This window comes from Juglans regia, chromosome 11 (assembly GCF_001411555.2).
Source record: "Juglans regia cultivar Chandler chromosome 11, Walnut 2.0, whole genome shotgun sequence".
In the NCBI taxonomy this organism is placed as follows: domain Eukaryota; kingdom Viridiplantae; phylum Streptophyta; class Magnoliopsida; order Fagales; family Juglandaceae; genus Juglans; species Juglans regia.
In genome coordinates this window covers 32784977-32799098 of record NC_049911.1, presented here as the reverse complement: position 1 = coordinate 32799098, position 14122 = coordinate 32784977, and the positions used below count along the sequence as shown (strand labels likewise).

At 31.8% G+C, this 14122-nt stretch overlaps 1 protein-coding gene across 1 annotated transcript; it reads left to right on the top strand.

Annotated features, from left to right (window-relative positions):
• Positions 1-6739: 6739 nt before the first annotated feature.
• On the top strand, positions 6740-11162 carry LOC108998879 (4-coumarate--CoA ligase 2-like). The gene is made up of 5 exons (XM_018975616.2): positions 6740-7911; positions 8489-8687; positions 9575-9788; positions 9934-10036; positions 10743-11162. The coding sequence occupies exons 1-5, from the start codon at positions 6919-6921 to the stop codon at positions 10860-10862; spliced, it is 1629 nt and encodes a 542-aa protein (XP_018831161.1). The 5' UTR covers positions 6740-6918; the 3' UTR covers positions 10863-11162.
• The last annotated feature ends 2960 nt before the right edge of the window (positions 11163-14122 follow it).

Here is a 14122-nt window from a genome sequence, read left to right as displayed (position 1 = left end):
TTTTTTGTGGAAACTGGATAAAATTGTAATAATGATTGATATATTTTTGATTAAATGGATAGTATCTATTTCGAGTGAAACAAAAATGGTCTTCATGACCTTGTATATATAATTAACCATTAGCAAATTACAAATGATCGCATTCCCTTACGTAAAAAACCCCATACTCATTAAGATATTCCATAAATGTTGTCGGTTATGGTTTAACCTTTATAGCCTCCGTGAATAATAAAACCCAAAAAGAAAAACAGAAGAAATTCGAGACTATTTTCTAATGGGAGAAGATCATCACAAGGTCAATTGTCCATAATCCTTGCAACTTGAAGGCCACTAGTACAAGTCTAAAAACGTGTATGATAAACAAAGGGAAATATCCCTTTCAAAGAAACCCCAATATGACCAGATCATGGGAATAGTTCTAATATTTTATTAGAGAGAGAGAGAGAGATCAGATCCCACGTGTCGCGTGTCGAAAATACTCCGTTTAATTGACTATAATTTAGACCATGATATATATTTGGTTTGTTTAGAAAATTAATGTGCTGAGATTAATTATCAATTGCAATGCTTATGAAACATTTGGAGATAAAAATAAGAATCAACATATAATATAGAAAATGTTCATATTTTTAGGTCCCATCCAAATCAACTTGACAATGTTTGGTTGAGTTTTTTTTCTTTTTTTTTAATTCAAATTTCCAAGATTGACTAGGAGTGGTTGGAGTCGGGAAAATATATATGTATATGCATGCATCAAGATGGCTAGCCTCTAACTGCTACCACATAGATAAATTTCTCTTTTATTGATGTGTTTCCTAGGTTTCATTCTATACTTAATTTTAGGGCAGATAATATATAATATATCATTTTCATTTTCTGTATCTGATATTCACCACCTAAAAATGGTACGCAATGATGTGATAAACCCATTAATGTTTACAACGTGGCTGAACATTACTTGAAAATTGACCTAATCAACCCATGCACGCAGTGGCTTAAATGCATGCAAACAGGTAACTTTTTGTTGAATGTGTTACGGCATTTTTTCATATGAGAAGGCGGGTTGTTAATTTGTACAGCAATACAGGTAAATAGCTAGAAGAAGGACCTTTTTTTCCTTTTATTTTGTTGGGAGAAACGATAAACTAGAAAGTGGAATTCTTTGTAAATTGTCGTTGAGAGCAATCTGCCTTTGCCTTTTCGTGACATGGGGTCGGGCATTGACAACAACTACCAGCAAAGTTAGAAGCGTGTGGTCCACTAATTCACCAATATTTTTGTGAAATAAAACATATGTGAGGACGTGGCAATATGGGTCACTTGGCGTGCTGTACTGATGAGATGTAAAATAAATAAATAAATAAATAAATAAATAAATAAATAAGTGCTAGGCTGCCATCCATATTGACAGCTGGGGTACCAGTAACACAAATTCATCTTCATATATTTTTTAATTTTTTATTCATATTTTTTTATTATTTTTAAACATTTTTAACAAATATAAAAAAATTGGTGGTAGGTGAAAACAATTACTTTCTTAATTATTAATTAAAAAAATTAAAATATAGGTGTCAAAATGAGGTAAAACAAATCTTCTTGCAATCAAATTTGTATATTAAACTGCGCACCGATATTGATATGTAAGGTATCCATTTAACAAAACGATACGAATTGAAAATGAAAATGATTTTTGTGAGATAGAGGATCTTCTTATTCTCTCATAATTTTTCTTCTTTTATTTTTCTATTCAATAAAAAAAATCATATAAGCGTTGATACGTGATTTAATGCATGAACTCGCTTGTATCTAATACTCAATGAGGTGTCAAAATTAGTTGTCAAAATAGTATTTCTCAAAAAAAAATGAGAAAGAAAAAAAACACAGAGAAAAACCAGGGTCGTGTGTGTGGACACTCATCAAAACGAATTGGTGGTAGGTGAGATTGTTATATTTTTCTTTCGGATCCTGTTAGAGCATCCACATTGGTTTGGCCAAATGAGGAGGTTGGCTAAAATTTACATAATTGATGTCAAAAACATCTCATATTGAATTAGATAAATTTAAAATAATTTAGACTTTTGCTATAGTGGTTGGCCAAATATGGAGAACTACAATTGATTCACCAAATATTAAAATACTAATTTCTCACTCTAAACAAACATTAAAATATTAGTTTCTCACTCCAAACAAAAATATTATTTTGTTTGTAATTAAAAAATTTAGATAGAATTTTAAATGAGTTTAATCAATTTTTTTTTATTAGCATTAAATGACTTTTGAAAATATAATTTTTTAATATTAATTTAATTAGAATATAATTATTATTAACATTTAATTGGTAGAGATACAAAATGTGATAAAAATAAATTAAATAAAAAAAGAGTAAATTAATAATATTTTATTATTAAATAGAAAGTGAATGGATAATCTAACGTGGGGGTTGAATTTAAATGGAATAAATAAATGTAAAAAAATATTATATTGACTAAATTTTGATGATGAATTTGGCCAAGCCAATAAGAATGCTCTTAAAAGCTAAAACAAGTTTTGAATAAGGAGTGGATGGCTAAATTTGAGCAATCATAGAGTTACAATCCATTTATATTTTGTATACAATTTATCAATAAATAATATTTATTTTTTAAATTCAAACTCATCAAATCAAAATGAAAATTAAAATAAATATTTCAACATTTTATTTGAGAATTATAGAAAAATTATAAAGAGGTTGTAACTCTATTATTTCTCAATTTTATTTGTTCATGGATGTGTCTCAAAATAAAGTACTCAGTATTCTCAAGTATTTTTAGATATATTTAAGTATTTCCAGATATTTCTTTTTTAAATATCATTTAAACATAAAATATTTTTAATTTCAAAAGTTTTAATTTTTCATTTAATCATTATAATTTTTCCAAACTCTCAAACAAAATACAAAAAATAATAACATTTTTTTTAAATTTTAAAACAAAAATTATATTAAAAAATTATATTCAAACAATTTTTTAACTTTATAATATTTTTATTCAAATTTTTATCTCTCATTTCTCAAAAAACAATAAAACATCATTACTCAAACTATTTAACTGCTATTCACAAATATTCACAAATGTTCTAAATATTCAAACGAGCCATAAGTCTTATTTTAATTGGAGTCGAATAGTTTTTTGTATGGGTTTAAATTTATAAAAATTATACTTATTATTCCACACACTATACAATAATAATTGATTTGTCATTTTTATCTTTCTATTTAAATAAACACATATTAATGTGTAAATATATATGTTTAAGTTGAATGATAAAAATGATAAATCAAATATTAGTGTGTGGTGTGGGAATGATAAATATCATTTCTTTTTTGATAAATAAATTTTTAGTTATATTTGAAATATAATTTTCTCTTAAATTTTTTATTGGTAAACAAATCCTTTCATCTTTTAAAATATAACTAAAAAATAATAAATATGAAATTATTTGATAATCAAATAACACTTAAAACAAATGAATCTCAAACCAAAAAAATTGTTGTTTAGTGTTATTTGTTTACGAGTTAGCCTACATTTAATTTTTAAATAGAGATTATTCATATAAATACATATAATTATATTTAAAAAAAATTAAAATTATAATAATATATTTTTTAAAATTATATTTTTTCTTATTTTATTTTTATTTATCAATAAGATTATATACATAATATCTTATTTAACTGTAAATATAATTTCTATTCAATCTTGGAACGTTGGGAAGCTGAAAGTGATTCTTCGTATCTTTTGGTGGCTTGGCTAGGGGCTAGCCAGCTAATGGTGGTGGTTGGGTTCCGGATGAATCCATATGTATCTCCTCCATTTCCTTCCGGATTATCGACAGCCATGACGCATGAGTGTTTACTGTTTAGGATGACAACTTCCAGCATTTTAATAATCATTTTTCGTACTATAAAATTAATAATAATAATTTTTCTTCGTTTGTTTTTTTTTCTTTCTCTCTTTAGACCATTGTGAAGAATTATTAATCTGAATAATATTATTTATAAATTTTAAATATATAAATTTTTTATAAAAATATAGACTCTACCCAAAAAAAAAAGTGAACTTTTTACATTTCTTTATAATAGAATTCATATTTTTATAAAAAATGTATACTAAACTTATGCATTTGGAATTTGTTTAGGTAGAAATTTAGTTGGTTGGAGTTTGGTGGAAGTAGACCCTACCTAGCCAAAGATTTCGATTCTTAATTCTCTTAATAAAAAATTAAGGTGTTGTCAATTGATAAAAAAAATTTTAACAACAAATAGATAAACTTGAAGAAAAATAATTTATACACAATATTTTTTACAACATCTTATACAAATATATTTTAAATAAGAGGTATTTTTGTAAAACATCTCATAAAAGTAACATAATTCTACAAAAATATTTTCATTTTATAATATTGTTATGTAATGTGTTGTGTGTTTATTATTACTCATCATGCAGAGTGTATAGGATAAAATGACCAAAAACAAAAAAACAGCAAAAATCACCGTTTGTCAAAATGTAATAATTTTATTGTTTTTTTTTTCCCGCCTCCGAAATGGAATCTCAAATTAACACACGTAATTGCTTAATTTGTTACCACCGTTTCCCGAACATGCATCTATCTAAGATTCAAAATAAACATCAACGTTACTGATGAAGAAAAAACTACGGAGAAATGCCGTTGTTGTTGTGGGCATTCTAAAATAATTGAAAAAATAGCAATATTATATACAATTTTAAGCGGAAAATTTTTCAGTATTTGTTTAGAAAAAGTAAAAGTTATTTCTTTTTAACTAAGTCGTCCATTTTTTCGATTATAATTTGTAGAACTTACGTATTTTAGGATTATATAAATGTTTTTCTACAAAACACGTGAACAAGCGACACTTTAATATAGGTTCGAAGAGGAATTTCCTTGCCCAACTTAAAAGCAAATCTTCTTGTAAGGCTAAAGTCCAAGAGGCCCAAGTCCGGCTAGGAGTAATGAGCCCTTAATCCAATCTATGAGAAAGCTCCTTGTACACAATTTGTAGGAGGAATGGTGCTGTAAAGGATGATACTCGTCGATCACAGACCCTCTCATGTAATATCTAGTTCTCGAGTGTCTGTCCGTAAAGCAGACATAATATATGGGGAGTCATTGACCAACTCACAAAAAGGAGACGAACAGACCAGAAGGGAGATAGAGTAAGAAAAAGAGATCGGATAATCACGCTGCATAAATAATTTTATCACCCGGACAACACGCTACAATAATGACGTTGTCGAAAAATCACGCTGCATTTAAAAACTCTGACACAAGAAATTGTACAGGGAACACGTACTTCATGGCATCATGCATTATATGCTCATTAGGCCTGTAGTAGAAATAGCAAATCCCGGGTATAAAAATATCTCTATGATTCTTAAACTCTCTTACTTATTTACTACTCTCCAAGAATATTTATTAACTTTTGTATAAGAAGTTACCTAGCTCCTAGATTGCCCTCTCAAAGTCGCAATCTTTTTTACTTTGTGCTGGGCTCGTTTTCAAAGACCTGAGTTATCGAAACTTGGCCTAAAAATGTGCAAAACATGATGTTAACATTTCTATTTTTTCGTGACAATTCTACAATTTCACGTGTAAAGATAGATATTATATTGCATTCATAGTTTAACTTGATAATTGAAAATCAATAAATACTAATCTCTCTACTTTATTCTCAGCTTGAATGAATGCTTATGATATATTTGCTGAACAGAATCAAATTAGTGAAGGAAAATGGTAAATATACTAAAAAAAATTTAAAAAAATTTATTTATTCACATCTTAGTTATTGATATACTGAAAATCATAAAATTTCAAAAGAAAATTAACAAAATGAGTATTGCAAATAAAAATGTAGACATGGAGATGAGATAAGATGAAATGAGTTGAGATTAAAATTAAAAAGTTAAATAACATATTGTTAGAATATATTTTTTGATATTATTTTTATTTTAAAATTTTAAAAAATTGAATTATTTATTTTATTTTATATAAAAATTTAAAAAAATTATAATAATAAAATAAAATTTTTTAAAATTTTAAATTTTAAACTTCAAAACAAATTAGCCTAATCTGGGAGGCTTAGCGCCCGAGCCCAAAACAAAACAAAAAAGAGAGTAGGTGGAGAATGATGCCATGGGGTCGGCAGTCGAGACTCGAGGCTCCATCGCAGAAAGCCGCGTGAAATCAAGTACAGCACTCCTCGCGCGGCAGTTGTATGTAGACTGTAGTAGGTGAATGGTCATGTGGGTGAGTCCACTGCGCACAACCTGCCTGCCAGAGTGCCTCCCCCCTCCTCGATCCTCTTGTGTTAGGTGCAAAACCTTACGTGTTTTCGGCTTCCAGTCAAATTCAATGACCTCTTCCTGTCCTGTATATTTCTATATTCCTAAATTATCTCCCGCCACCCAATTCCCATATATATCCCTCACCAACCCCGAGTCCCAGTCAATGAAGATAAGATTACCCTCGCAATATAGTGTTGCGTATGACTATGCACAACCAACCAATCGCAAGGAATACCCATTTTCTATTTCCATGGCAAAACTGCAAAATCAGCCAGGAAACTTTGACTAGCTATAAAGATAGCTACGTGTCAAACCTCACATGGGTCTTTCAAAGACCTTTTTCGATTGTGCTGTTAGTTTAACTCCTGCTTTTGGGTCCTCGTTCTTACTGTTCTGCCCCTTGACATCATCTCCCCCCTGCCATCACCTACCTGCAGTATATTACCTCCCAATCCAAACTCAAACCAAACCAGGGAAACACCCCCCCCACAAGAAAATCGAGCTCGAACCAAACCTTTACCCTCTCTTTCTCTCCCTGGAAACCCTCTGATCTCCCTTTCCCAAAAGCCAAACACCGATGGAGCCCCACCAAGACCACCAAGAATTCATTTTCCGGTCAAAGCTCCCTGATATTTACATCCCCAAGCACCTCCCACTTCATACTTACTGCTTCGAGAACTTATCGCAGTTCAAAGACCGTCCTTGTATTATCAATGGCGCCAACGGTGTCACGTACACTTACGCAGAGGTGGAGCTCACATCACGTAAAGTTGCTTCCGGCCTCGACAAGCAGGGCATCAAACAGGGAGACGTGATCATGCTTTTGCTCCAAAACTGTCCCGAATTCATGTTCGCATTCCTCGGTGCCTCGTACATCGGCGCAGTGATAACGACCGCTAACCCATTTTACATGCCAGCTGAGATTGCAAAACAAGCACTGGCATCAAACTCTAAACTCCTTATTACTCAAGCTGCGTACGTTGACAAGGTGAAAGACTACGCAAAAGAAAACGACGTGAAGATCGTGTGCATTGACTCTGCGCCGGAGGGGTTGTTGCATTTCTCTGAGCTGACACAGGCCGACGAGAAAGATATTCCGGCCGTGAAAATAAACCCGGACGATGTCTTGGCGCTTCCTTATTCGTCAGGGACAACAGGGCTTCCCAAAGGGGTTATGTTGACGCACAAGGGATTGGTCACGAGCGTGGCACAACAGGTCGACGGTGAAAACCCCAACTTGTACTTTCATAGTGAGGACGTGATACTGTGCGTATTGCCGCTGTTCCATATCTATTCGTTAAATTCAGTTTTCCTCTGCGGTCTTCGTGTTGGAGCAGCAATTCTACTTATGCAAAAGTTCGAGATTGTAAAATTGCTGGAGTTGGTTCAGAAATACAAGATTACGGTGGCACCTTTTGTTCCACCGATTGTCTTGGCGATAGCGAAGAGTCCCGACGTCCATAATTACGACGTGTCGTCGATCCGAACAGTGATGTCAGGAGCTGCACCGATGGGGAAGGAGCTAGAGGATGCGGTCAGAATTAAGCTTCCTAATGCCAAACTTGGACAGGTAGTTGAATTCATAATTTACCAATTACAAGTACTCCTAGCTAGCTAGTCCTTACTACATAATCATGGCAACTAGTTCATTTTCGACCGTATTTGGGCGTAATCTCAGTACGTATAAGAATATGCTTGAAATTAAATTGATTTTATTTATAATTTTGAGATCATCTAGTCGACGAATTGAAGGAGTTTAATTAATCATGCATGGGAGCTCATTTTCCTCCGTATGTTAATATATACATGTTGTTGCTTGAATATATATATATATATATATATATATATATATATATATATATATAAAGCGTGTGAAAAAAGCTGCACACCAATAACGGTTGCGCGCGACGTTGCTAATTATTAAAGTGGTGAAGAAGAGATCACGCCAGTGGCCATCAATGTGATCAGGCCTACATATTTTTTCTTACCAAAAAAACCGGCCTGCGTTCCACATAACAATTAAGATATCTGTTGTATTATATATATATTTATATTAGACATAAATTAAATAGAGAAATGGTCGTGGTCAATTTGGGCCACCAAAGAAATAATGGGTGTGTATTTGTCCACGAAAATTGTGAATGCAGGGCTATGGGATGACTGAGGCTGGACCAGTGCTGGCAATGTGTCTGGCTTTTGCTAAGGAACCCTTCGAGATTAAATCTGGGGCGTGTGGGACCGTCGTAAGAAATGCCGAGATGAAGATCGTTGATCCTGAGACTGGTGCTTCGCTTCCCCGAAATCAAGCCGGAGAGATTTGCATCAGAGGTAGCCAGATCATGAAAGGTATAATACATTAATTTCCTCGCCCCGCCTGCATTATATAAATATATATATATATATTATATATCATGTTCATAGATTTTAGCTAGATCTCTGTTATGTTATTAAATATCCCAACAAAAACCCACCCTTATTATTGACCTAGTAATATATAGGCCTTAATTAATATATGGAATTAGTACTTGGACCGTCCGGTACATTATGTTTAGATGGTTGCTTGGTGTCATAAACAAGGCAAATTAAAATATTTAATATGTGGATCGATGTTAACAATGGAGAACTGGGAAATTCAATCGCCCAATGAGAAATGGGAAGTAGACAGTAGTCCCCAGCATTACGGAAGGGGCAAGAAATAATTGAAGCCAGTACACCGACCGGGATGTGGACGATGCTGATTGCTTGCGCGCATTGTCTTCATCATGCGGGGAACCGGCCACCCACTTTCACCAAATGATACTTTTTTTCATTGGCAGCTACGGATTTCTATTTCTAATGAACTAGGAATTCATTTCCACCTTCGTTGGTTTTCATATAATGGGTTCCCACTTGCCATAAAATCTTTAGCGTCGACCCTTTTGTTGAGTTTACATTGATTGTGGAAGTAAAAGAATTAGTAGGTAATTTCGAAATACAAACGACGTGGCAGTAATTTCACTCTATTACTATATGTTATATAATTAAAATGCCAAGTGTCTTTACTCCCGAAATACTTTATAATTACTATTGAAACAACACATTTTGAGAATAATTAGGCACTAAAAAATCAGGATAATCTCAAAGTTTGGCTTATCAATTTCATGGAGAGTTAAAATTAATTAGAAAGGTTTTTTTTATTTTTTATTTTATGGGGAAAAGCATGTTAATAACTAAACCATTAAAATTTTGGTCAGGTTATCTTAATGACCCGGAGGCTACGGAGAGGACCATAGACAAAGACGGATGGTTGTACACCGGCGATATTGGATACATCGACGGTGATGACGAACTCTTTATTGTTGACAGATTGAAGGAATTGATAAAGTACAAAGGGTTCCAAGTAGCCCCCGCCGAGCTCGAAGCAATGCTGATCGCCCATCCTAACATCTCCGATGCCGCTGTTGTCCCGTAAGTTTTCCTACGCTAGCTCTGGCATGCAGTGTTTCGCGTGTCTAATTAATTATAAGGCTAATTGGTTAGTATACGTAACTGCTTGACTTTGTTGAATGTCTGGTTATACAAGCTCATCCTCGAATTCGATCTGTTTGAACAGCATGAAAGACGAGGCAGCAGGGGAGCTTCCTGTCGCATTTGTTGTCAAGTCAAATGGTTCCAAAATCAGTGAGGATGACATCAAGCAGTATATCTCCAGACAGGTATGTGATGGATCATGTTCTTTTTTCTCTACTCTCTCTCTTGATTTTTGTTATTGTTCAAGATTTCCAATCGTAATCTATTCTCAAAACCTTAAGTAGCTAAAAGCTTAACCATATAATTTAAAGAAATAACGAAATCTATAACAAAAATTAGCATTGCCCTTTTGGTTATTCGGTCGTCGTACACTTGTTTTAGGCAGAATGCAGCTAGTTAGCTGCCCATCTCAAATGATTAGGTGAACAGCATGCTATATATATAAATATATAAATATATATATATTATCAGTAATGTTATTTATCATCATTTTATGATATGATATTAGATAATTAGAGATTATTTATTATATTTCACTTATGAAATTATCATATAATGTCATATCACGAGATGATGAGAGAATGATGAAAAAAAAATGATAAATATATTTTCTTTTCATATATTATATATATTTAACGGATGAATAAAAAATTTCCAACGTGGTAGAAGCAAGCCAGCCACCTCCAATTATGTTATAAATTACAAATTTGCAACCAAGTGCATTTCTAGGTGACAATGACACCTAACTCTTAACTAATTTTCCAATTATATTGTCGCCGATACCTAAGTTCATGGTGATCATCGAAAAATTTGGTGTTAATTTCCTAGCTAATTAAATATATATTTATTTTCTCAAGTTGACTGTCGTGTCATACTGTTGTATGTGTGCAGGTTGTCTTTTATAAGAGAATCAACCGGGTTTTCTTCACCGATGCAATTCCTAAAGCTCCATCGGGCAAAATCTTGAGGAAAGACTTACGGGCGAGACTCGCCGCAGATCTAGAAAATTAACCCCGATCCCAAGGAGAAAATAAATAGAGGGTGTCGAGGGGACGGGCCGAGAGAAATGAAATATAAAAGCCTATTCGATTTTTACAATCATGTTGATTTTTTTAATGCCTAATCTGTAATATATATTATATCTGTTGCTGTGTGGAAGGAACCACTAATTACTAGCTAGGGGTCCAACACAGAGGTATAAAGGGCAACGCTTTGTACGAATTTGTTTACGTAGATATATGATGTTAATGTTATGGACAACCGAATAAAAGAAACTTAAAAAAATAAAAAACGGTTTGTGTTCAATGTTCATGAGGTCAGTTTAATATTTTGAAGATGAGTCGTTTAAATTTTTGTTGTTTTAATTATTTTAGCATGTGTTTGTGGTAAAGGGTGGGCTCCTCTTTTTATAATGGCCCAATCCAGCTTGTCACTTCGTTATCAACCCAGGTATGGACTTGGTCGTTAAGAAATACTGATTGAAGACCTTCGGCCTCACACAAGCCGTGCTTAACATGTACTTACGAGTTGTTGGTCTCAATTTTTGCCTCTAATCCTGGGTTAACTACACTGATAATTCTAGTGGATCGTGTATTAGTAGGCCCACTTGCAAGCTTCTACTAGACCAACAAAAAAAAAGAAAAAGAAAAAAAGAACTACAGGCTATAGTTAGGGCTGTAAATGAATCAATTTGTTCGATAGTCCGCTCGGTACCAACTTGGGTAAACTCAAATCGAACTCAAATTGTGAAAAAAAAAACTCGCTCGTGAAAGCAGATACCCGCTCGAATTGTAAATGACACATACCCGACAAAACTCGAGTCGACTCGACTCAACTAAGGCTCGTTAAGGCTCGCTCGTTTATGCTCGAGTCGACTCAATTAAAACTCAGTCATATATTGATAAATATATACATACACCTATGTATATATACATACATATATATGTAGTAACTAATAATATAAACAAACCATTTTTATAATTAAATATATAATATGTAATCTAATTATTTATGTCTATATGGTGAATATTTTATAATTTGTATAATAATTTGTCGATAAAACTTAATAATTTAATATACTAGTATGTGGGAACCATATATGAAATAGATATATGCTATCATATTAAGTGTATATGCTAATAATATATGTAGGCATATAATATATTATTATTTTGGATAAATATCAACTAGTTAGATATTAATAATTTATAAATATTATAAAATGTTATAATTCAATAGAGATTTTACTTGTTAGTTGTATAAATTTAATATTAGATTTTTTATTTTTTATTTTTATTAATTACTAAATCTTATTCAAAAAAATAAAAAAATCCACAATTCAAGCTTGAGCTCAACTCGACTCGAACTCGTTTGCAGGACGAGCTCGAACTCGAGTTAAGTGTTTAGTTTATCAAGTCGAGGTTGAACAAAGAATACAAAAAAATCTCGAGCTCGGGCTTGTGCTCGAGCTTGAGTATTTTGAGTCGAGCCGAGCTCGGCAAGTCAAAAACCGGCTCGGTTTGGCTCAATTACAACCCTAGCTACAATTAAGTCGAGATCTGGGAGAAATGGATCGATGGGTTGAAAGATCAGTATTGTATATAGACTTCCTACTCGAATATCAAGTAATGCTACAAACTTCGTTACTATCTTATTTTCATTTCATTTTAAAAAATGTGACACTTTTTAGTTTTTGAATAATTTATTATTTAAAAAAAAAAATTCATGAACAATGTCAATTAAATTCATGTCCATAGTAACTAGTTTTCGAGCAATTGCAATCCAAACCAGGGTGAGACATTAACAGCCTTCATAGGAGTAAAGGAAGTATCTTCAGAGAACTTTAAAAAGATAATTATAGAAGGAGATTCGCAAGTGATGATAACAACCTTAACACAACCACAACACAATTCAGAATGGATCACAAAAGGAACAATAAGAGATACAAGAATACTACCACAAAAATTTGAAAGTTGGAAAGCAGTAAAGATACATTGATTCCAAAACGATGCGCGTATTCTATTGCGCAATAAGTATCTTCCAACAATTTGTATGGTAAGATATCCCTGATCAAAATTCCACCATGTCTTTTAGATTTTCATAGTCACAGACTCGCCTTTATAGTTTCTTATTGGCTAGTATGTACTAAGGACATTTTATCAATTCAACTTCATTATTTTCTTGCACAGTTCAAGGTTTTAATTCGTTCATGATTAATTAAGGGATGTTTGGAAAAAGTTTTCATCTCATCCCATCTCATTTTTTTTTTCTAAAAATATTAAAAGATAAATACTTTCAAACTAATCATTACAATTTTTCTAAATTTTTAAATAAAAAATAAAAATAATTAAACTTTATCGAATATCAAAACAAAAGTAATATTAAAAATTATATTTTAATAATATTTTAACTTTATAATTTTTTTTCTCTTTTCTTAAAATACAATAAGTATTTTACTCAAATATGCTATTCACAAATCAATCATCCGGCCTCATCTCTAAGATTGCGTTTGGATATTGAATTGAGTTGAGATGATAAAATATTTTAGAATATTATTATTATTTTAAAATTTGAAAAAATTAAATTGTTTATTATATTTTATATTAAAATTTTAAAAAAATTATAATAATAAATTGAGACGAATTTAAAAACTAAACAAAACCTAAGAGTACAAGGGAGTAAAACAATCATCAGCTTATACTGGCCAGGTCCACGATCTCTAGGAGGTACGAGCTTAGGAGTACCTTTAGATTTGCTAAAGAGAGGGTCTCCATCCAGGGGCAGAACTATGTTGTAGGTAGGGGGGCAACCCTCCAATTTTAAAAATTAGTCTTATATTTTATATAATTATAATTTTAAGTATAAATATTCTTAAAATATTTAAGATTACCCCAACACTCAAACACATAGTATATCACTCAAATATCTTTAAATTTATTAATATAATAGTTTTGATTTTACATTTCTATTTCTCTTTATTTACCTTTGATGTGTATTGTGCAGTTTATTTAGTTTCATATCAATGATATCATATAAATTTTTCTTATCTTTCTGAGTTTACATATATAGTTACACAATTTTTTTATTTTTCATTTGGGTCATTCTCAACTTCATTAAATTTCTTACGTATCACCTTTATATATTCTTCCTTTATAACTTTTGAGATGTTTTTAACCACATATTAATCAGTTAAATAGGTAGAAGTTTCAAGAGAATTTATCTAATAGTTAAAATAAATCTGGAAGATTATTGCATATGAGAGGTAGTAAATT

What these genes read in the sequence shown, in the direction of transcription:
- LOC108998879 (XM_018975616.2), top strand. Translation starts at nt 6,919, where the DNA reads ATGGAGCCCCACCAAGACCACCAAGAATTCATTTTCCGGTCAAAGCTC. An exon ending in CTAATGCCAAACTTGGACAG is followed by an intron (nt 7,912 to 8,488) that starts GTAGTTGAATTC and finishes TTGTGAATGCAG; the next exon opens with GGCTATGGGATGACTGAGGC. An exon ending in TCCGATGCCGCTGTTGTCCC is followed by an intron (nt 9,789 to 9,933) that starts GTAAGTTTTCCT and finishes CTGTTTGAACAG; the next exon opens with CATGAAAGACGAGGCAGCAG.